The 23,845-nt window shown below is 38.7% G+C and overlaps 2 protein-coding genes and 1 long non-coding RNA gene across 5 annotated transcripts in view; 2 read left to right on the top strand and 1 right to left on the bottom strand.

The window, feature by feature from the left end:
• Positions 1-4,482, top strand: part of RPS6KB1 (ribosomal protein S6 kinase B1) — a 58,268-nt gene extending 53,786 nt beyond the window's left edge. For both annotated transcript variants that reach the window (XM_031010979.3, XM_055386711.2), the window contains exon 15: positions 595-4,482. In XM_031010979.3, coding sequence (XP_030866839.1) covers positions 595-832 — 238 coding nt within the window. In that variant the 3' untranslated portion in view covers positions 833-4,482. The remainder of the gene's footprint in view (positions 1-594) is intronic.
• Positions 4,483-6,405: 1,923 nt separating this feature from the next.
• On the bottom strand, positions 6,406-19,167 carry RNFT1 (ring finger protein, transmembrane 1). 2 transcript variants are annotated; one of them, XM_031010978.2, is made up of 9 exons: positions 19,069-19,167; positions 16,873-17,330; positions 16,590-16,666; positions 14,102-14,202; positions 12,328-12,481; positions 11,258-11,416; positions 10,523-10,588; positions 8,091-8,192; positions 6,406-7,155 (listed from the first exon to the last, which is right to left on the bottom strand). In XM_031010978.2, the coding sequence occupies exons 2-9, from the start codon at positions 17,273-17,275 to the stop codon at positions 7,021-7,023; spliced, it is 1,197 nt and encodes a 398-aa protein (XP_030866838.1). In that variant the 5' UTR covers positions 17,276-17,330; positions 19,069-19,167; the 3' UTR covers positions 6,406-7,020. The 2 variants fall into 2 exon arrangements, with proteins under 2 accessions (XP_030866838.1, XP_018882135.1); XM_019026590.3 differs by lacking the exon at positions 19,069-19,167 and adding an exon at positions 18,659-18,855.
• Positions 19,137-23,845, top strand: part of LOC129533466 (uncharacterized) — a 20,596-nt gene continuing 15,887 nt past the window's right edge. The window contains exons 1-2 of the long non-coding RNA XR_008679723.1: positions 19,137-19,230; positions 20,452-20,516. This is a non-coding gene — a long non-coding RNA (uncharacterized lncRNA). The remainder of the gene's footprint in view (positions 19,231-20,451; positions 20,517-23,845) is intronic.

Genomic DNA, 23,845 nt, shown 5'->3' with positions numbered 1-23,845 from the left:
AAAAGAATGTACTGGTAGAGAGCAGAGGAAAAACAAGGGGGCTTCTACTCACAGTGATCAGAGAAAGGCCTCCCTGGTGTAGTAACATCTAGCAGTGAACGGAAAGAGCCAGCCCTACAAAAATAGGAGGTATAAGAATGTTGCAGGCAGAAGAACAGCAAATGCAAAAACCCTGAGGGAGGAGAAAAGTTGCCCTTTTCCTGGAAATGAAAGGGAAATCAATGTTCCTGGAGTGTGTGGTGAGTGAGGAGAAGGGCAGAGGTTTGGAAAAGTATTTTATTTTAAATGCAATAGAAAGCTGTTTTGAGCAGGGGAGAGTAAAATGATATATATAATACGCATTTAAATGTATATATATCTCATTGAGGGTTTTGGGGGTCAGGTGTAGAGGTGAAGAGACCAGTTAGGAAATTCTAGCAGTTAATCTAGGCGGAGGAGAGATGGTTCAATTTTTGCCTTTGTGCTAATCCACGTGAAAATAAAATTAAATGAAAATAAATGTCATGTTACCCCACTCCCTTTAAATGTAAAGGAAATATGTCTTGTTGAGATGACCCTTAAGCAAATGAATGATAGCTCTTCCTTGTCTTAAAGCCCAGTCAAATTTTCTCCTGGGGATTTCTGGGGAAGAGGTGCTTCGGCCAGCACAGCAAATCCTCAGACACCTGTGGAATACCCAATGGAAACAAGTGGCATAGAGCAGATGGATGTGACAATGAGTGGGGAAGCATCGGCACCACTTCCAATACGACAGCCGAACTCTGGGCCATACAAAAAACAAGCTTTTCCCATGATCTCCAAACGGCCAGAGCACCTGCGTATGAATCTATGACAGAGCAATGCTTTTAATGAATTTAAGGCAAAAAAGGTGGAGAGGGAGATGTGTGAGCATCCTGCAAGGTGAAACAAGACTCAAAATGACAGTTTCAGAGAGTCAGTGTCATTACATGGAACACTTCGGACACAGGAAAAATAAACGTGGATTTTAAAAAATCAATCAATGGTGCAAAAAAAAACTTAAAGCAAAATAGTATTGCTGAACTCTTAGGCACATCAATTAATTGATTCCTCGCGACATCTTCTCAACCTTATCAAGGATTTTCATGTTGATGACTCGAAACTGACAGTATTAAGGGTAGGATGTTGCTTCTGAATCACTGTTGAGTTCTGATTGTGTTGAAGAAGGGTTATCCTTTCATTAGGCAAAGTACAAAAATGCCTATAATACTTGCAACTAAGGACAAATTAGCATGCAAGCTTGGTCAAACTTTTTCCAGCAACATGGAATCAAAGACAAAAGAAACTTAGCAATTGATGTTTTACGTGCAAACAACCTGAATCTTTTTTTTATATAAATATATATTTTTCAAATAGATTTTTGATTCAGCTCATTATGAAAAACATCCCAAACTTTAAAATGCGAAATTATTGGTTGGTGTGAAGAAAGCCAGACAACTTCTGTTTCTTCTCTTGGTGAAATAATAAAATGCAAATGAATCATTGTTAACCACAGCTGTGGCTCGTTTGAGGGATTGGGGTGGACCTGGGGTTTATTTTCAGTAACCCAGCTGCAATACCTGTCTGTAATATGAGAAAAAAAAAATGAATCTATTTAATCATTTCTACTTGCAGTACTGCTATGTGCTAAGCTTAACTGGAAGCCTTGGAATGGGCATAAGTTGTATGTCCTACATTTCATCATTGTCCCGGGCCTGCATTGCACTGGAAAAAAAAATCGCCACCTGTTCTTATACCAGTATTTGGTTCAAGACACCAAATGTGTTCAGCCCATGGCTGAAGAACAACAGAAGAGAGTCAGGATAAAAAATACATACTGCGGTCGGCAAGGTGAGGGAGATAGGGATATCCAGGGGAAGAGGGTGTTGCTGTGGCCCACTCTCTGTCTAATCTCTTTACAGCAAATTGGTAAGATTTTCAGTTTTACTTCTTTCTACTGTTTCTGCTGTCTACCTTCCTTATATTTTTTTCCTCAACAGTTTTAAAAAGAAAAAAAGGTCTATTTTTTTTTCTCCTATACTTGGGCTACATTTTTTGATTGTAAAAATATTTGATGGCCTTTTGATGAATGTCTTCCACAGTAAAGAAAACTTAGTGGCTTAATTTAGGAAACATGTTAACAGGACACTATGTTTTTGAAATTGTAACAAAATCTACATAAATGATTTACAGGTTAAAAGAATAAAAATAAAGGTAACTTTACCTTTCTTAAATATTTCCTGCCTTAAAGAGAGCATTTCCATGACTTTAGCTGGTGAAAGGGTTTAATATCTGCAGAGCTTTATAAAAATATATTTCAGTGCATACTAGTATAATAGATGATCATGCAGTTGCAGTTGAGTTGTATCACCTCTTTTTGTTTGTCTTTTATAATGTCTTCAGTCTGAGTGTGCAAAGTCAATTTGTAATATTTTGCAACCCTAGGATTTTTTTAAATAGATGCTGCTTGCTATGTTTTCAAACCTTTTTGAGCCATAGGATCCAAGCCATAAAATTATTTATGCATGTTGAATTCAGTCAGAAAAGAGCAAGGCTTTGCTTTTTGAAATTGCAACTCAAATGAGATGGGATGAAATCCTATGACAGTAAGCAAAAACAGAACCATGAAAAATGATTGGACATACACCTTTTCAATTGTGGCAATAATTGAAAGAATCGATAAAAGTTCATCTTTGGACAGAAAGCCTTTAAAAAAAAAATCACTCCCTCTTCCCCCTCCTCCCTTATTGCAGCAGCCTACTGAGAACTTTGACTGTTGCTGGTAAATTAGAAGCTACAATAATAATTAAGGGCAGAAATTATACTTAAAAAGTGCAGATCCTTGTTCTTTGACAATTTGTGATGTCTGAAAAAACAGAACCCGAAAAGCTATGGTGATATGTACAGGCATTATTTCAGACTGTAAATGGCTTGTGATACTCTTGATACTTGTTTTCAAATATGTTTACTAACTGTAGTGTTGACTGCCTGACCAAATTCCAGTGAAACTTATACACCAAAATATTCCTCCTAGGTCCTATTTGCTAGTAACATGAGCACTGTGATTGGCTGGCTATAACCACCCCAGTTAAACCATTTTCATAATTAGTAGTGCCAGCAATAGTGGCAAACACTGCAACTTTTCTGCATAAAAAGCATTAATTGCACAGCTGCCATCCACACAAATACATAGTTTTTCTGACTTCACATTTAAGTGAAATTTATTTCCCATGCTGTGGAAAGTTTATTGAGAACTTGTTTCATAAATGGATATCCCTACTATGACTGTGAAAACATGTCAAGTGTCACATTAGTGTCACAGACAGAAAGCACACACCTATGCAATATGGCTTATCTATATTTATTTGTAAAAATCCAAGCATAGTTTAAAATATGATGTCGATATTACTAGTCTTGAGTTTCTAAGAGGGTTCTTTATGTTATACCAGGTAAGTGTATAAAAGAGATTAAGTGCTTTTTTTTCATCACTTGATTATTTTCTTTAAAATCAGCTATTACAGGATATTTTTTTATTTTATACATGCTGTTTTTTAATTAAAATATAATCACTGAATTGAAGTTTACTAATTTGATTTTATAAGGTTTGTAGCATTACAGAATAACTAAACTGGGATTTATAAACCAGCTGTGATTAACAATGTAAAGTATTAATTATTGAACTTTGAACCAGATTTTTAGGAAAATTATGTTCTTTTTTCCCCCTTTATGGTCTTAACTAATTTGAATCCTTCAAGAAGGATTTTTCCATACTATTTTTTAAGATAGAAGATAATTTGTGGGCAGGGGTGGAGGATGCATGTATGATACTCCATAAATTCAACATTCTTTACTATAGGTAATGAATGATTATAAACAAGATGCATCTTAGATAGTATTAATATACTGAGCCTTGGATTATATATTTAATATAGGACCTATTTTGAATATTCAGTTAATCATATGGTTCCTAGCTTACAAGGGCTAGATCTAAGATTATTCCCATGAGAAATGTTGAATTTATGAAGAACAGATTTTAAGGCTTTGAAAATGGTTAATTTCTCAAAAACATCAATGTCCAAACATCTACCTTTTTTCATAGGAGTAGACACTAGCAAGCTGGACAAACTATCACAAAAGTATTTGTCACACATAACCTGTCGTCTGTTGCTGATTAATACAGTACTTTTTCTTGTGTGATTCTTAACATTATAGCACAAGTATTATCTCAGTGGATTATCCAGAATAACATCTGAAAGATGGGTTCATCTATGTTTGTGTTTGCTCTTTAAACTATTGTTTCTCCTATCCCAAGTTGGCTTTGCATCTATCAGTAAATAAAATTCTTCAGCTGCCTTATTAGGAGTGCTATGAGGGTAACACCTGTTCTGCTTTTCATCTTGTATTTAGTTGACTGTATTATTTGATTTCGGATTGAATGAATGTAAATAGAAATTAAATGCAAATTTGAATGAACATAAAATAGAAGTGATTTATTTTTTTTATTATCTTAAAGATAGGAAGGAATTAGTATACGTATCAGGTGTATAAATGGTTTAAATTTATTTTCATTAATGTGTCAGATGTGTTCAAGTTGTCATATAAATAAAGTATGTATGTAAGGAATGGGTTAAAAGCTGTTCTGCTGAGAAATTGAAGCTATTTAAGTATATAACAAGTTTTAGTATTGATTTTTATGTTAGATGTTACACATCTTTGATTTTCAAGTTATGTCAGTAGATATGAATTGTTTACTTAAAAAAATACATGTAACAATCTATGTGAAAGCTAGCTTCATAAAAAACTCTAGGAAGACCTTGTGCTAACAATCAACAATCTGTTCAGCTACACTTGGTCAGCTACATTTGATAATTTGATATGTATGCACAAAATAACGTAGTGAACAAATGTGTTTTAACTAATGTCTCAATATATCTAGTGTAAGCTGGGTATTTTGCATTAACCACTTCTTTTCTGTGAGGTAATTATACCACACTTGCCAAGGGGATTTCTCTACAGAAGCTCTCAAACTGATCTTACCTTGCTGTACAACATAGTAGCCTATCAATACTGGTAAAACAATCTTTTAGAAGTCATGATCTGAATTCAGAGTAAATGAGTTTCTGAATCTACATTACCTGTTTTTGAGGTGAAGGAATAGAGGGATGGAAGAAATGCTTCCAGTTCATCAGCATTGTTATTGGATGGCATAGCTCCATTAGATTTTCTCCCTTTTCAATTTATAGGTAAACTGCATTCCAAAAAAAAAACCCCACCATGCACTTCCTTGGTTATGTAATCACATTAAGAAACAGTGCTGTCTGAATAGTTACAGAGTAAGCAAATGTATTAAATAGGTATTCTAATAGGGCTGAAGTAAAATGCTATTCTTGTTTGAACAGGAAGTCATCTTGGCTATCCTTCACAGCCGAATTGTAATCCCACATTGCTTTTCTCACCCATCCTCTGCCGTATACCTAAATAATACAACTATTAGCATCACCACAAAGCCATTTAAATAATATTTGTAGTGGGTCTCAAAGTAGATAACGGTGAAATATACTGTAATTGAATATAGTTGTACTTACAACCTGGTAGTATTTACCTGGAGAGAAAAAAATGGTACAGGCTTCCTAATGTTTGTTTGTCAATTTGGATGGCTGTACAGTCATGAAAGTGCCTTCTATAACCAGTTGGTCAGTTTGCTAAACTAAACAATTCATTTGCTGGTTTAGCTTTTGTCTTATCAGTACAGCAAATCTGTTTTCTACCTCTGCTTCCTAAGTTCTCCTTTCTACCACCTTTCCCTCGACTACAAACTGATAGATGTACTCTAAACTTGGATATAAGCACTAGCAGCCCTTCAGACATGTTTTAGATTTCAGATTCCTCCTTAGAGGTAACAAGGGGAGAAAGTGCTTCATTCTCTTTTCTAGCACCCTGCACAAATACCTAGAGGCGAACAAACCACACTATCAAAACCTCATGACCACCTCTCAGAGAGTGCAAGCTTTAATCTTCCAATTGATGGTGATTCAAGCATAAAATTCCAAAACTTTTATGGAGAAGACTAATTATAAGGGCAATTTTTTTATAAGATTTTAGGGCATCTGTCTTGAAACTTTTTTCTTTTAAATAGAGATGGGATGTTGCCCAGGCTGGTCTTGAACTCCTGGGTTCAAGCAGTCCTCCTGCCTCTGCCTCCCAAAGTGCTGGGATTACAGGTGTGAGCCACCATGCCTGGCCATTTGTCTTGTTTTCTATACTATTCAGATCATCAAGTAAGCCAGCTGTTTATAATCCACATGAATTATTTTAATACTTCGAGATACTCCATGGTACTATACAAAAAGCATGATCATGAACATTAAAGCTGATGGCAGGAAGAATTTATGACGTCCAGAGACAAAATGAATTTAAATCATTTATTTTCACTTATTACTAATCTTACTACAGAGAATAATACAATACTATAATGTATCATCCTCAGTAAATTAATCTTCACTTAGAAAATGTTACTGATAAAATACAACATTTAGAATTTTCATTTAAAAATACAAATTTTATGAAAATATTAAGAATTTTTAGGATGGGAATTATAAAAGTCAATGCTGAACAAAATTCTACTTTTAGACAGTATGTATCTTAAAATATTATGAAAAATATTCTTTATTCTGAAAACAATGTCAGGAAAGAATACCTGAGTTCTCTAAAACCACTAGTTCTAATTTCAAATTGCTGTTTTGGTAACATAAAGAAAACACATTTACAATTTAACACTGCAGTTACCTGTCAAATAATTAGAATAGAATAAATGTTGCCTATACATTAGGTTGAACATTATATATATTTTAAAACACAGGGTTCTTTCATTTAATCTTTTGGTGAATTGGACCATAAGTCCTACATTCTAAAACCATCTGGAAACATTTTTCTGGTAGCCCTGAAAATCCATTCTGATGCCTTATCAGTAGTCATTATGACCAAATGACATTAGTATTTTGTGGCCTTGATAGTTTATACAACTTAATATATTTGAAGGTGTGATGAAGTGGCTCCATCCTTCCATTTGTTTATATGGTCTGAAATCACAGTTCTGCAGAGTGGACATGTTTTCTCTCTGTTAAACCATAAGGTCATGCACTCTTCACAAAATATATGCTGTAATGGAATTAAGAATTAGATTTGATATTTGATAATCATTTTAAATCCATCACATTGTAGGGAATGAAAGGGATTCTTTTTTTTTTTTTTTTTTTTGAGATGGAGACTGAAGTCTTGCTCTGTCACTCAGGCCGGAGTGCAATGGCACCATCTTGGCTCGCTGCAACCTCCGCCCCCCACCGGTTCAAGTGATTCTCCTGCCTCAGCCTCCCAAGTTGCCGGGATTACAGGTGACCACCACCACCATGCCCAGCTAGTTTTTTTATTTTTAGTAGGGACAGGGTTTCACCATGTGGTCAGGCTGGTCTTGAACTCCTGACCTCAGGTGATCCACCCACCTCGGCCTCCCAAAGTTCTGGGATTACAGGCGTGAGCCACTGTGTCCAGCCTGAAAGGGATTTTGAAGAGCACTAATCCCCTCATTTTACAATTGTGAAAATGGAGAACGTATGAGACATTCAAGAAGACAAAGAGCAGTATGATTGGTAGAGCCACTAGTGTTCTGGCTGTACCATCCATTTAACCATAAAAGCTATTCTTAGGTGACACCTTTAAGATTAAGTATGATAACTGCTTAAAGTCTTTGAGTTACTAGTAACTGCCATAAAGTATAGGAAAGGGCCACAATCCAGTAACAAATGTCAGTATTGTTCTACATGGCTAGTATCCAATTATAAAATAGCCTGTTTTTTAATCACTTTGGTATTCAATCTGCTAGTTGAATTATTTTTTCCCCTTCATACGCTCCTCTGCATAAAAATTATCAGAACATAAGGGACAAAACTTAGCCAATCCACTAGTATGTACCCTGAATGCTACCTTCCACTAAACACTAGATTTTTTTTTTTTGCCTTACAACAAACATAAATTTGACTTTTGCAAGTCACAGAGAACTGTTGTATTTAGGTTTTTAAATTTAAAAATGTAATTACCTGACAGATGAGAAGAATTGGCTTCTGAAATTCAGCTTGACATATTGAACAAATATCATCCACATCTGAACACTGTCTCTTGCTGGCAGCCACTCCATAACTCTATGAAGATAGTAAGTTCTGTTCATCTACAAATTTCTCTCCTGTTCCTCAAATTACATAAGTAATGCTGTACTTCTCAAATCTCCCTGGAACTAGGCATTTGAAAAGCTTCCCAAAGGATACAAACATCTCAAAGCTGAGCCATATACAGAACCACCTCTTGAGTGCACCAAAATGAAATCATTAAATAATACATAATAGGATTTTGAAAGATTGTTAGATCTACTAGCTTTACAAAGGATGATAGTGCTTCAAATTCAACATAACTGGCTTAAGAGACTAACCAATCTGAAATGTAACTATTATAAAATCTATAGCCATGTATTATTTGACCCAGGACTGCCAAATTGAGCTTATTACCTGCAGCAGTGGTTCATAAAGTCAATCCAGCCAGAGGTTGGCTGGTTGAATGTAACTCATGTGGAAAGCTTGCTTTAAAAATAGATTTCTCTGTTCCACACAATATCAATTCACTAGGACCAGACATATTGGGATGTGACCCAGTAATCTATTATTTGAAAGGTCTCCAAGTGAGTGCAATATGAAGAAGACTTAGGGACCACTGAAGAATTTTCTGCCACTAGGTCTAAAAATTATTCCAAATTATAAAAAGCATTTAGTGCTAAACATGAAAAAGTTTTACGGAGAAACTGCAACTGTAAATGTCGCTTTGGTAGAATAACTACTGTCAAAACTAACTGAACAAAAATGCAATTATTTGAATTTTCTTCTCTTCTAATGTCCTAATAACAAGTTTCTCGTCTCTAAGATTTTAACTTCCTCACCAGATTCAGAACTTAGTCATTAACTAGATGTGATGTCAATAACCCTCAGTGAAATTTGGAGAAATCAAAGTGTTACAAATGAAACCTGCTTTCTGTAGAAATGATGGGGAAGAGGTAACTAAAGAGATGTAAGAACACCCAAGTCAGTCACGGTCATGAGGTTTACATAGCTGAAGTTATCTAAACTTCTTGTACTAAAACGTCTCAGGCTAACAACATCAAAATCAAAGTAAAACTCAAAGGATAAAGATATTAAAAATTGAGGTTTTTTGAAACTGGTAATAAAGATTTCAAAAACAAGTCAGGATACTGTTAGATGATCTTGGTGTCAATTTCCCTTCAGTAAAGTGTCATTTAGCAAAGTACATTTGCAGATAATTATGCTGACAAGCTTTTAAAACATTACTCATCTGGCATCTTGGAGACTCCCTCTCCAGATAGTAACTGCCATTTCCCTGGTAAAGGAGACTTGAACAAATCCAAGTATTGATGACTGATATCCTCTCTGTAGTTTGTCTCAGAGAAAGAATATCAGGGTATTTTCTTGAGAGTATTTCGGCACAAATCTTACAAGACCAATTATAGTAAAATGGTTGATGCTCACATAATCATCAGTTGAACTGACTTGGACAAAGCTGAACTCTCTGTATTTTATTATGTCTTGTCTAGAGAAAGAAGCTTGCATAGGATGTAACAAAGTTTGTTTCTACATTGCTAACTCTATCTTAGGGAAAAGGCCCTGGCCAGTTAGTCTCGTTTACTTTGTAGACATAATTGTTTTTTTATTTTTACGGTATATTATTCGGTTGGCATTCTTTTAAGTCAGTCTCCTTGGGCCCTGATGAAATGACTGCAAAATTGAGAATCAAACCCTGACGTCTGCTGACCACACATAGGTACTAGGAACCTTTCAGGCTACTAAGTAGTAAATTAGGGTTCTCTATGACATCCTTTCACTGCAATTTGCAACATCAATAGAATCACACAATAATGTTATAAACGACACCAGAGACTCAATTAATTGTTAAATTTCATGCCATGAACGTATTTATGCACATATAATTGAGCAATGGGGAAATTTGCTCCAGTAAGAAAACTGCAAGAGACATGATTTTTGGCAGTGAGCTTTCTAAACATACACAATAAATTACAGTGGAAGGATTTTCACAGGTGAATAAGGAGTTAATAGGAACAAACAAAGCCCCCTTTGTGGATTAAAAAAGAGGAACAAAATTTCATAAGATTGTTAAGGGTTTACAAGCCTTAAAAATGTCCAGTGGATTGAAGAGGCAAGAGACAAGTTCAAATATATAAGCACTGCAACAATTAGCAGGTGGTTGTCAATGTGTGATTCAAGAATCTGATCACAGAGATAAAACTCCTAAATTATTATAGCCCCAAGTGCCAAAGTACTAGAAAATAATCAAAGTAAAAGAAAAGGATCATCTATTTATGAAATCCATTCTTGTAAAACTGCTGAACTAAAAAAATTTTTGCAGTGAAGAAAGGTGAAGGTGTTTTTCTTAACTGATAAAAAGTACTTACTGGTTGTGTAAAAAATATTCGTAAAACCTGTCTGAAAGTTCTCAGATGCCCAAAAAATTCCAAAAGCTGAAAAGAGAAATAAGAGATCATTTATTAATTCAAACAGTCCTATTTGCTAAACCCAAAAACCAAAGCTGAAATCCCATAACATCAAATCCTCATATTCATATTCATTATATGTCACATCTAATCATTTTGTGCTGAGTATTTTATTCAATTTATAGATTTGAGCCATCTCAGCAAGCTGAAGTACATTTAAACACCTAGAGTAACAATTTGATCAAGACAAATACAAACAACTATGTCAAAGTCAAAGCAATTTTATCTGATTCACCTGTTTTTAACATTTAGATTTTAAAGTTTCATAAAGTGATTATTAGGTTGAGGGGCGCAGGCATGGAGAGAACAGGACAAGATACTCTACTAGTTTAAGAATTATGTGTATGACAATGTTACTGTTGAGGATGGGTATGTTCTATTCCACTTGTTTTCCCTACTTAGATAATCCACGCTATGTGAAGGTCTACTCCCCTTCCCTCCAGTGAAACCTGAGGACCGCTGGATTAAGATAGTCTATTTCCGTTTCTCCATTTCTAAACAAATATAGAACCTGCTATTACTTCAAACTAGTGATATGAAGATAAACTATAAAACTGTTAAAAGAGGAAAACAGTAGTATGTATCAGTAATCATTAATGTGAATCATGCAGTGACAAGATTTGTAATGTTACCTACTTTTAATATGAGGTAGAGTAAAGCCAGCAGTATCCCAAGACTCCATCTATTTACGTTACCAAACTCCCCATAGCTTATAAGGTAGCGAAACCAAACTGGTATGGGAACAAAAGTTCGGTAGTATTGACACAATTCTTCTAAAAGCATATACCAGTAACCCTAAAAAATAAGAAAACAAATAGAGCTACCCAAACTACTTAACTACATAGCACAAACAATATTAGACTGAGAACACTGAGTATATGATACAATAATATAAATAACTATAAAATTAATCTTCATGATGATTATGACTGAACCTCAAGCTGGTTCTCACATATTACAGTCACTGAGTGGTCTGCTTTGAAAGAATTTCTAGGCTGGACGCGGTGGCTCCCAGCACTTTGGGAGGTCGAGATGGGCAGATCACCTGAGGTCAGGAGTTTGAGACCAGCTGGCCAACATGGTGAAACCCCGTCTACTAAAAATACAAAAATTAACTGGGTGTGGTGGTGGGCACCTGTAATCCCAGCTACTCAGGAGGCTGAGGCAGGAGAACTGCCTGAACCCAGGAGGCGGAGGTTGCAGTGAGCCAAGATCACACCACTGCACTCCAGCCTGGGCAACAGAGCGAGAGACAATCTCAAAACCAAACCAAACCAAAAAAAAAGATACAATGAGAATGTTTTATGTATACTGCAAGTAAAACCTATGTGAGTATGTTTTTGCTGATTATAAGAATTTAAAAGTTTTTAGTGCATATGGGAAACCACTGAATAATTGTATATAGTCAACTGTCAATTGATAATGCCCTGGAGAACAGAAGTACACATCTAAATAGTTTCCCACATATGATGTGGGGACTGATTTTAAAATTATTCTGAAGCAAATATAATTCTGATTTTATCCAAATAGGTTAATAATCAGGTTCAAGTGCCTGAACAAATGGTTGCTAAGCTGAAATAATACAGATAATTAAGCTAGTTAGCAAACTGAAAAACTGCAAAAGGAGGATTCATTTAAACAAAGACTAAATAGCATTAATGTGATTCAATAACATCACTCCAATAAAGCATAAGTGAGTTTCTTACCTTAGATTTAAAAGGCATGATGAAAGAAGGCACCAATAAAATAAGGCATTTTAAGCCCATGAAAAAGAATTTCAGAATGAAGTCTGTAATTCCAACAATCCAAAATACTTCCCAGAAGCTCAAATGGTCCAAAGTAGGATTTAAAAAAATTAAGCTACCAAAAGAAAAACATCAAAATTTATCAGAGCAACATACAAAGATAAAGTATTAATAAAGGGTTTTAATTTGCTACAAATATTTTATTTTGATATGTAAAAAATATGAGTTTGGCAGGATGTCAGAGTTCACAATAATGGAATGGAGGATCATTTTGCTTAAAGAGACTTTTTAAACCTGTTTGGATTTTAGATCTTCCCTTCATAGAATAAGGAAAAAGTCTTCACAGTTTGTCATAGTTGACACCTTTCTAGCCTGTAAACGAAAAAAACTCATCAATACCAGACATCTGCTGTGTTTTTCTTAACCAGTTCCACTCAGGATTCCATCTCTTCCTTTCAATGAATTGCTTGTCAAGATCATCAACTCCCTCTGTATGGCTAAATTTCAAGGTCACTCTCTTTTTCCATCTTCCCTCCCTGAATAATTTTCTTTCTAGACTTTTAACACAACACTTTTCTATTTCTCATATTTCACTGCTGGTTTCTTCTTAGTCTCCTTTGCTGTTTCTCTTCCAATTGTGGTCATGTCCAGTACTGGGCTCTCTATCTACACTCTCTTTCCTGGGTTAGTTTTGTCCAGTCCTGTGGTTTTTAAATATCAACATATGCTCCTGATACCAAAATTTATTGCCTTAACCTCTACCCTGAGTTCATGACATATATTTGGAACCACTTTCTTATCAATTCTACTTAGCCTCTCAAACTTAACATGTTCAAAACAAAATTATTGATTTTTCTCCTCAAAATCAGTTCCTTCCTCAACCCAATGAAATGACACCACCATCCAGCCAGCTGCTTAGACTAAAAACCCAGAGGTCATTCTTGCTTCTCTCCACCCACCTATCCAGTCCAGTCCATCTGAGGGATACTGGCTCCACCTCCAAACTATATCCCAGATTTGCCCATCTCTCCAACTCCAGTGAAACCAGGTTTTCTAATATTCTAATAAAAGCTGAAAATTCAGAATACTCCCATTTGACATGGAGACTTATCAGCTACTGTCATTTAGTAAGTGTTCTTACTTTCAGAAACAAAGACCAATAATAACAACCTAATGGTACTTTAAAAATACGAAATATGTAAACAAAAACTCAGGTATCAAAAAATTAAATATTTATTGAGCATCTGCTATGTGCCAAGGCACTGGGGATACAAAATCTGAGTAAGTCACTTAAAGCTCTCACTTATGAGGCTGGGTGCAGTGGCTCACACCTGTAATCCCAGCACTTTAGGAGGTGGAGGCAGGCAGATCACGAGGTCAGGAGGTCTGACCAACATGGTGAAACTCCGTCTCTATTAAAAATACAAAAATTTGCCAGGCGTGGTGGCATGTGCCTGTAATCCCAGCTACTCAGGAGGCTTAGACGGGAGAATTGCTTGAACCTGAGAGGCAAAGGTTGCAGTGAGCCAAGATCAAGACACTGCACTCCAGGCTGGGCGAGAGAGTGAGACTCCGTCCCAAAAAAAAAAAAAAAAAAAGCTCTCGCTTATGAAAGGAGAAAGTTAAAAACTGAACTGAATTGAATACAATAAGTACTATGTGAAGTAAGATACAAAGTGCTATGAAATATATGATTACATTAAAAATGTAATTGTGTATTTGGACCTCTAATTACCTGTAATAAAGTGACTGAGAATGAAAGGTGTAATATAAAAGAACAGAAGATCCTGCTAAGAATACCAGTAACCAAGCACACTGAATCTTTGAGGACCTTTCCTGAAAGATAAACAATTTTATAATGTTACTTTGATTTTGCCAGAATTTTAAATATCATTAAACTGTTTTACTTTAATAACTATTAACTTAGAATATTTTTCTAAATCTTAATATAGAATATGTTAAACTGTACATAATCATCACAGTTACTGTTTTATACAACTTTAGTGACCAAACAGAACTCTTATATTAAACAAATGTTTAAAATACAAGTTTCTTCACTGTATGAAAAACATTACCTATGTTTCAAAGAAGCCAAGTCTTCTCTCAAAAAAAAAAAAAAAAAAGAAAATTAAATTAAATTAAAAAAAAAAAAAAAAAAGCCAGGTCTTTTACAAGCTGACCTAAAGGACCCACCCAGGATGGGGGCAGTGGCTCACACTTGTAATCCCAGCACTTTGGGAGGCCAAGGTCAGCGGATCGCTTGAGGTCAGGAGTTTGTGACCAGCCTGCCCAACATGGTGAAACCTGTCTTTACTAAAAAAAGTACAAAAGTTAGCCAGGCGCCGTGGCACGTGCCTGTAATCCCAGCTACTCAGGAGGCTGAGGCACGAGAATCACTTGAACCCAGGAGGCAGAGGTTGCAGTGAGCCAAGATCACGCCACTGCACTCCAGCCTGGGTGACAGAGCAAAACTCCATCTCAGAAAAAAAATGGACCCACCCACAAAAGAAAATTTCAAAGTGCATTTTAACCTTGACTCACTTGTCAAGGTTTATATTTTTTAAATTCTCAGATTATAAGAATTTAATAAATTAATGTTTTAATCTCACTTTTTAAATATATGGGGTCTCGACACATTGCTCAGAATTCCTAGGCTCAAGCATTCTTCCCAACTCAGCCTCCCAAGTAGTTGTAATCTCCCTTTTTTAATTTTTACTTTTCTGAGACTGGGTCTCACTCTTTCACCCAGACTGGAGTGCAGTGGCATGATCACAACTCACTGCAGCCCCAACCACCTGGGGTCAGGCAATCCTCCCACCTCAGCCTCCCAGATAGCAAAGATTACAGGCACGTGCCACCACGCCCAGCTAATTTTTTGTATTTTTTGTAGAGATGGGGTTTTGCCATGTTGCCCAGGCTCGTTTTCAATTCCTGGGCTCAAGCAATCTGCCCATCTCAGCCTCCCAAAGTGCTGAGATTACAGGCATGAGCCACTGTGCCTTGCCTGTAATCTCACTTTTAAAGTCAAGTTTAATGAAGTTTTACTAATTTTAAATCATTAAGATTTTTCTAGTTTGATAGGTTTAACTATAAATTTCCAGGTCAGAATGCATGATACTTTACACAGACATAGCCATTTAAAGTTGCCTTAAGGTGAAATTTTAGAAACTCATCCTCTTTTTCCCAGTGATTTATATGATGGGCTCGTGTAACTTACGTTATGGAAAAATTCCTTGGGTTTCATTTTCTCTCTCTTTTTTTTTTTTTTGAGATGGAGTCTCACTCTGTCACCAGGCTGGAGTGCAGTGGCACAATCTTGGCTCACTGCAACCTCTGCCTCCCGGGTTCAAGCAATTCTCCTGCCTCAGCCTCCCAAGTAGCTGGGACTACAGGCAAGCGCCACCATGCCCAGCTAATTTTTGTGTTTTTAGTAGACATGGGGTTTCACCACATTGGCCAGGCTGGTCTCAAACTTCTGACCTCAGGTGATCCGCCTGCCTGGGCCTCCCAGAGTGTTGGGATGACAGGCGTGAGCCCCTGTGCCTGGCCCAGGTCTTTTTTTTTTTTTTTTTTTTTTTTTTGAGACGGAGTCTCGTTCTGTAGCCCACGCTGGAGTGCAGTGGTGCGATCTCAGCTCACTGCAACCTCCACCTCCCAGGTTCAAGTGATTCTCCTGCCTCAGCCTCCCAAGTAGCTGGGAATACAGGCACATGCCACCACACCTGGCTAATTTTTTGTATTTTTAGTAGAGACAGGGTTTCACCGTGTTAGCCAGGATGGTCTCAATCTCCTGACCTCATGATCTGCCCGCCTCGGCCTCCCAAAGTGCTGGGATTACAGGTGTGAGCCACCATGCCCAGCCACTGAAAGTTTTTCATGATGATGGTCTTACTTACTATGGTCAAAGTAACTGATACAACATGAAGGGACTTGCCAAATCAGATCAGATACCGTGTTCTAACTCTTTTAATCCTTTTTACTACTTTTTCTTTAACAGTAACCAATTTTTTTTTCTTACAAAGAAGGTAAGGTGAAGGAATTCAGCATTAGGAGAGATAATTTATTCCAGGATTTAGATAACAAATTTAACATAACATGGATGTTACAATATATCCTATTACTTCCTATTTATTTCAAGTTATTTCCTATTTCTCTCAAAATTATTTCTCTAAAATCTATGGAGAGAAACAGTTAATAATTTTTTAGTTGCTTGTTATACTTACTCTTAGAAAAACCTGATTTACAATGCTTTTGTTTGCATACATAAAAGTTGTTAGCAGCCCAATTCCAAGAGAAATTCCTGTTAGAAAATAAGTTCCAGTTAATTGAAAGAAAAAAAAATCAAAGAGGATTATATAAGCTAACAATGACACAAATTAAAAATAAACATATACAATAATAAAAGCTCACAGAAAATAACTGGATGCATTAAGTAGATTACCAATAATGAAAGAAAATTAACTGAATTTAGGAATGAAAACAAGTCAATGTTTTATTATGTCCTACCTGTTATATGCTGCATAACAAGTTTGACACTCAGAATCAAAATATATGGAAGACTTTTTTGCAGCCACTTGAAGAGATAGCGGAATTCTGAGAAGGAGCTACTACCATGATCTCCAGATTCTGCGGCAGTATCATCAGTCAGCCTTGCTTCACTGTGGGAGTGACCCCGTAAGCGACTGTGTACACATCCATGGGCACAGCTATGGACACCTGACCTTATATTTCTGGAGCTTGCATTTTCTGCACATTCTTTAGGTATGGAGTTTATCTGGATATGAACATCTCCAGAATGAGGGCAAGAACCTTCTCCTGTCAATCTTGTGTGGACACACTGAGGGGCTGAGGCATCCTCACTGCTTCCAGTTCCTGGAGGACTGTGCAGTTGGCTACGATTGGCTTGCATGACCCTTAAATACTTTTTCTCTGACCCAGATGTCTTTGCTTCAGGCCTCTGTCTCCTAAAAAATCAAATAAAAGATATTCTAAGTAAACAGGCAGTTAAATACCAGCAGTATATTCCTCACTGGGTATCCTTTATTCACTAAAGGAGTAGCAAATAATCACAACAGATGAATTTTCAGGTTATTTATCACTGGACTCCTCCCTTCTCCCTTAATGCCAAGGCTCTGCTGCCCTACACAAATGATCTTTTAGGGAACATTTGCACCAAAAAAAAAAAAAGTTGAGCTGCAAATGCTTCCAGTTCTCTAATGGCAGAAGGCATCCGCAAAACAGTCATGAAGTATGGGTACCCAGCAGATTAGTTAATGAGCACCAGTCCTCACTGGATACTCTGGTACATTTACTTTTCCCAAATGGTGCAGTTTCATCTCTGATGTAGATTCTACATCAAAGAAGTTTCATAAGGAAGAGTGAGCCAGTATTTTTTAATGGTTGGAAATGTTAGGAGAAAAAACAACATTAAATCTTAATGCCTTATTATCATCATAGGTAACTAATAATAAACACTGCACTTAGGTGACCTACAAATTAGATTTTCTGCTCAAGCAGCTTTCCCAAAGCTCATAAAGTTTCCAATAATTAATGGTGCCACCAAGAATATTACCTCCCCGCGCAAAAGAATGTTACCTAAATACATTTAAAGCATAGATACTTTGGAGAGTCACCACGTAATTGCTAGATAACTCTTTAGTCTGAATAAGCAGTTACACAGTCGGCCCAATAAAATGCCACCGTCGGTGGTGTGTGTATTACAGAGGGAGGGGTGTGAGGAAAGAGGACCCTAGCAGAGAAAGATCTCTCTAATAAATGATCCAGTGTGGACCTCCTAGAAACACAAGAACAGAGTCGGAATCCCAGCTGACAAAACGCAGAGGCTATCCCACACTGCCGTGCTTTTCCCGTTTGTCTAGGAGGAGGCTAGAGTTAACGTCAGGGAATGTTCTGTGTCATTCTATTTCACTCCCAGGACTGAACAGTGGTGCAGTCACCGTGTCTGGCGGTTTGGGTTTCAGTCCTTTTCACTAAAGGCTTTCACCGAGGCCCCGACGCCACGGGTGTTATTTCGTCAAAACTCTGAAGAGCGACGTTGGACAGCAGGCTTTCAGTGTCTTTTCTATAAATAACATAGAACCCTCCCACTTTCCTTCATGCACAGACAAGAAAGAGGAGAAAAAAGGGAAGAAAATTCAACACAACTATTCCGGAATCTCCGAGGGCAGAGTTCTCCACCCACGTCCGAGCCTCGAGTGCCTATTCTCCCCAGAGCCCCCTGCGCCGCGGCCCCTCGCCGCCTCCTCCTCTGCCCGCTTCCCCCAGGCCTAACCTCTCATGACCGGAAGCGGACGGAGGTGTCGGGAGCGACAGCAAGAACAGCGGCATACACCGCCTCCAGCCCTTCAGTCGGAGCCACCAACCGCAGACCCCGCAAGCTCTTCTCTCAGCCCGGCGGCAACGGCGGCGGCGCGCGCGCTCCCCGGACGTTCTCACGCGCGCGCGCGCCCTGCCCCGGCTCCACCTCCTAGCCCCGCCCCCGCACCGCGCCGAGTGGAGAGCTCACGGCTACTGGGGTGTTTTGGCAGCGAGAACAAGCGAGCTGCGCCTGAGAACGGCCTGCAGGCCTGGCGCTAAATAATAAGTCGTTGTTATGTGTTATGTATTTATGTGGCATCCACCACACGCCTCCGAGATCCTGGGCGTTTTGAGGTTAAAAATGTTCAGGCTTGGAGAACCTACCCCTGGAGGAGTGTTACGGTTTCCGGGCTCGGATGTCCGCGAGCTTGACGCCTGACCTAGTTGTGTCTGTCTGGGCGGTGACGTTTGGTCTGAGCTGACCTTTCCTCACAATCGTGAATTTGGGCTGTGAGGATCAGGCCTTGCCAGAACCCGAGATGAGAGGTGAGAGGTGCGGAGAGTCTGCGTGGGGTGGAAGTAGAAGTTAGAGTTGAAAAACCTGTCTTACGTGGGGTATAGACGACCCTACTGCCCTCAAAATAATTATGTTAATCTAAAACTGTTCTAAAATTAAAAGGTTATTAAGAAAACGAAGTTTAGGTCGGGCGCAGTGGCTCACACCTGTAATCCCAGTATTTTGGGAGGCCGAGGCGGGCGGGTCACTTGAGCTCAGGAGGTAGAGACCAGCCTGGCCAACATGGTGAAACCCGTCTCTATTAAAACTACAAAAATTAGCCGGGGGCGTTGGCTCACACCTGTAATCCCCGCTACAGATACTCCGGAAGCTGAGGCATACGAGAATCGCTTGAACCCGGGAGGTGGAGTTTGTAGTGAGCCAAGATCGTGCCACTGCACTCCAGCCTGGGCAACAGAGTGAGTGAGACTCGGTCTCAAAAAATAAATAAATAAAATAAATTCTGTTAATCTAAAACTGTTCTAAAATTAAAAGGTCACTAAGAAAACGAAGCTGAGGAGGGGAGTGGTAGCTCACACCTGTAATCCCAGCACTTTGGGAGGCCAAGGCGGGTGGATCACAAGGTCAAGAGATCGTGGCCACATCCTGGCCAATATGGTGAAACCCCGTCTCTACTAAAAATACAAAAATTAGCCGGGTGTGGTGGCGCGTGCCTGTAATCTCAGCTACTTGGGAAGCTGAGGCAGGAGAATCGCTTGAACCCGGGAGGCAGAGGTTGCAGTGAGCCGGGATTAGCCACTGCACTCCAGCCTGGCAACAGAGCGACACTCCGTCTAAAAAAAAAAAGGTTTAGGCCTGACGTGGTGGCTCACCCCTGTAATCCCAGCGCTTTGGAAGGCCGAGGCGGGAGGATCACTTGAGGTCAGGAGTTTGAGACCAGCCTGGACAACATGGCGAAACCCTGTCTCTACTAAAAATACAAAAATCACCCGGGCTTGTTGGCGGGCGCCTGTAATCCCAGCTACTCGGGAGGCTGAGGCAGGAGAATCCCTTGAACCCAGGTGGCGGAGGTTGCAGTGAGCTGAAATCGTGCCACTGCACTCCAGCCTGGGCGACAGAGGGAGACACCCATCTCAAAAAAAAACACATTGGCTTTCTTTTTTTGTTGGGGGTGGGGGTAGGGGTGGTCGGCGGTGGTGGAAGGCATACTTAAGTCTCTTTGTGCTTACTAATTTAAATCTTTCTGACAGATTTCTGGGTCAGTAAGGGTGAGAGCCAGGCTCCAGACTATAGTGAATTTTCCGAGGAGATTTGTGTAAGTATTCTAACATTTCAACTATGTCGTGGATATTTTTAAACTTCAAAATGTGTGAAAATTTAGGAAACAGGAAAAAAAACAGAATATAACATAATTCAGCCACAGCCACAATGCAGCACCAATATGTATTAGTACACTGATAATTTTAGTACTTTTGGTACATTTGTAAATTTAGAATACCAAATGTAGTGTTTAAATTCTCATCTTGGCCAGATACTATGGTTCATTCCTATAATCCTAGCACTTTGGGAGGCTGAGGTGAAAAGGTCGCTTGAGCCCAAGAGATCGAGAGCAGACTGGACAACATAGAGAGACCCTGTCTCTAGAAAAAAATGTTAAAATTAGCTGGGCACGGTGGCAAGGGCCTGTAGTCCCAGCCACTCAGGAGGCTGAGGTGGGAGAATCCCTTGAGCCAGGGAGATTAAGGCTGCAATTGAGCCGTTATTGCTCCAGTCTGGGAACAGAGTGAGACCCTGTCTCAAAAAAAAAAAAAAAAAAAATTCTCCTTTTGACATACTCATAACACTGCAGGTATATTAGTCCATATTGAAAGTTTATTAGTGCACTTGGAGCTGCATTTCACCCAAGTAACTTGACTGAAAAGTGACATATTTGAAGAAAGAAAGTACTGAATTGATGAGAAGATTTGACTTGGTGACAGGCTGTTATCTGATAAATTTTCTTTCCACTGGCATCTGGACTGTTGGAAATAGACATTTTAATTTTAATTGGTTAATTCAAAAAACATTTGCCAAGTACTTACTGAGTGTTAAGAATAATACTACATGTTGGAGAGAGAGACATAATAAAGAGTCTCGGGCCAGGCATGATGGCTCACACCTGTAATCTCAGCACTTTGGGAGGCCAAAGCAGGTAGATCACTTGAGGTCAGCAGTTCAAGACCAACCTGGCCAACATGGTGAAACTCCATTTCTGCTAAAAATATAAAAATTAGGGCCAAGCACAATGGCTCACGCCTGTAATCCCAGCACTTTGGGAGGGTGAGGCAGGCGGATCACCTGAGGTCAGGAGTTCAAGACCAGGCTGGCCAACATGGTGGAACCCCGTCTCTACTAAAAATACAAAAATTATCGAGGCATGATGGCACGCGCCTGTAATGCAGTTACTCAGGAGGCTGAGGCAGGAGAATTGCTTGAACCTGAGGCAGAGTTTGCAGTGAGCCAATATCATGCCACTGCACTCCATCCTGGGCAACAAAGCAAGACTCCATCTCAGAAAAAAAAAGAAAAAGAAAAGTTTCCATCTCATGGTGATGGAAATGGTTAGACCTGCAAACAAATAATTACAGTATTTTGGAGAAAACACTATAATTGAAGGTTCTGTGAGATGCAATGGAAGCAAAAGGTAAAAGCATTTAACTTTGTCAGGGAAGAAGTCTTTTATTAAATTTGTGATATTTAAAATGAAATCTTTTTTTTTCTTTCTTCTTTTGATAGAGTTTTGCTCTGTTGCCCAGGGTGGAATACAGTGGCGCAATCTTGGCTCACTGCAACCTCTGCCTCCTGGGTTCAAGTGATTCTAGTGCCTCAGCCTCCTGGATGAAATCTTAAGAATAAGTTGATATTTACCAGGACAGAAGCAGTAATAGGGCATTGCAGATAGAAACATTATATGGAAAATGGTGGTATTGAAATACCATGGTCTTTTAAAGAGTGTTTTTCGTATTTGGAAGAGTAGAGTGGATATAGTAGTAAGAGATAAGTCAGGTAAGTATGAGCTAGAAAATGAGTTTGTAGGCCTCACTTAGTTTATTCTAATGGCCAAAGGGAAGCTATTGAGTTTTAAGCAACAGAATTGTGTGACTGGATTTGTGTTTTTCAGAAAATTCATATGCTGATAGTAGCAGTGCAAGCTCCATTAGGAGACTATTATAAGTAGTTCAGGAACAAGATGAGGTCTTGAACTTGTCAGTGAAGTGGGATTCAAGAAGAAGAACGAGATTGGAGAGGTTATGAAATAGAATCAGTAGGGTTAAGTGTCCTAGATTGTTGCAGTTAAGCTCGTCACCCCCTCCACTACCCACACCAACTTTTCACACTTACCAATGTCCATATACTTGGGTAGTCTCCTCGCAGACTGATTTAAGTGATTTGCTTTGGCCCTTGGGACAATAGCAATTGTAATGTTAGTAGAGACTTGAAAAATTCTTCTGCATTGGGATTCACACTCTTACTGTTGGCAACCCTTTGCCACAATTTGATTAAATCAAGGCTGGCCTCCTAGAAGATGAGACCACTTCGAGAGTGTCCCTAGCTCTACCAGCCTTCCCAGTTGTCTCAGCATTCTCAGTTGAAGCCCCAAATATATGTGTGAGGCCATCCTAGAGTGAGCCAGTCTACACATAGAATTATAGGAAATACAGATTCTTTTCTTTTTGTTTGAGATGGAGTTTCGCTCTGTCACCCAGGCTGGAGTGCAGTGGCATGATCTCGGCTCACTGCAACCTCTGCCTCCTGGGTTCAAGCTATTCTCCTGCCTCAGTCTCCCAAGTAGCTGGGACTATAGGCACCTGCCACCATGCCCGGCTAATTTTTGTATTTTAGTAGAGATGGGGTTTCACCATGTTGGCCAGGCTGGTCTTGAACTCCTGCCCTTGTGATCTGCCCACCTTGGCCTCCCAAAGTGCTGGGATTACAGGCATGTGCCAGTGCACCCGGCCTATAGATTATTTTCTTTTAAGCCTCTAGGTGTGGGGCAGTTGGTTTCATAACAAGATTAACTGATAGCCTAACTGACCAAGCATATGGGGCAGGTAAGAGGAATAGTCTAGGACAAATCTTCATTTTTTAGCATAGATGGATGGATAAATCAATATTAGGAAGCTATGTTAGAATAAGTAAACTGGTGGCATTACCAGATGAATAGGGAATTTTTTTGAAAGACCAAGTTTGGAGAGATATCAACAAATTTGGCTTGGAAACACTGTCTTAGGAGTTCCTGGGAAACACACAGGTGAAGATATCCAGTTGGCAATTTGATATAAGGATCTGGAGACAGAAAATTTGAAGTAAAAGCTGTGGCTTTGAATTACATTGCCCATTCCTCATTTATGCATTTTCAGAGCCTTTTTTTGTAGATTCTTTGTAGACAGTGTTGTCTACAAATAGAAACAGCTTCTTCCTTTCTGATGCCTATGCCTTTTGTTTCTTGCTTTATTGTATTAACTGTAACTGCCAATGTGATGTTATGAATAAATTAAATCGGAATGGTGACAGTAGACATCTGTGCCGTGCTCCTGATTTTAAGGGGAATACATTCAGCCTTTTACCATTAAGTATGTCAGTTTTAAGTTTTGCTCATTTGTT

This window comes from Gorilla gorilla, chromosome 4 (genome assembly GCF_029281585.2).
Source record: "Gorilla gorilla gorilla isolate KB3781 chromosome 4, NHGRI_mGorGor1-v2.1_pri, whole genome shotgun sequence".
In the NCBI taxonomy this organism is placed as follows: Eukaryota; Metazoa; Chordata; class Mammalia; order Primates; family Hominidae; genus Gorilla; species Gorilla gorilla.
The sequence above is the reverse complement of the archived record's forward strand: the minus strand, read 5'-3'. Positions and strand labels throughout refer to the sequence as shown.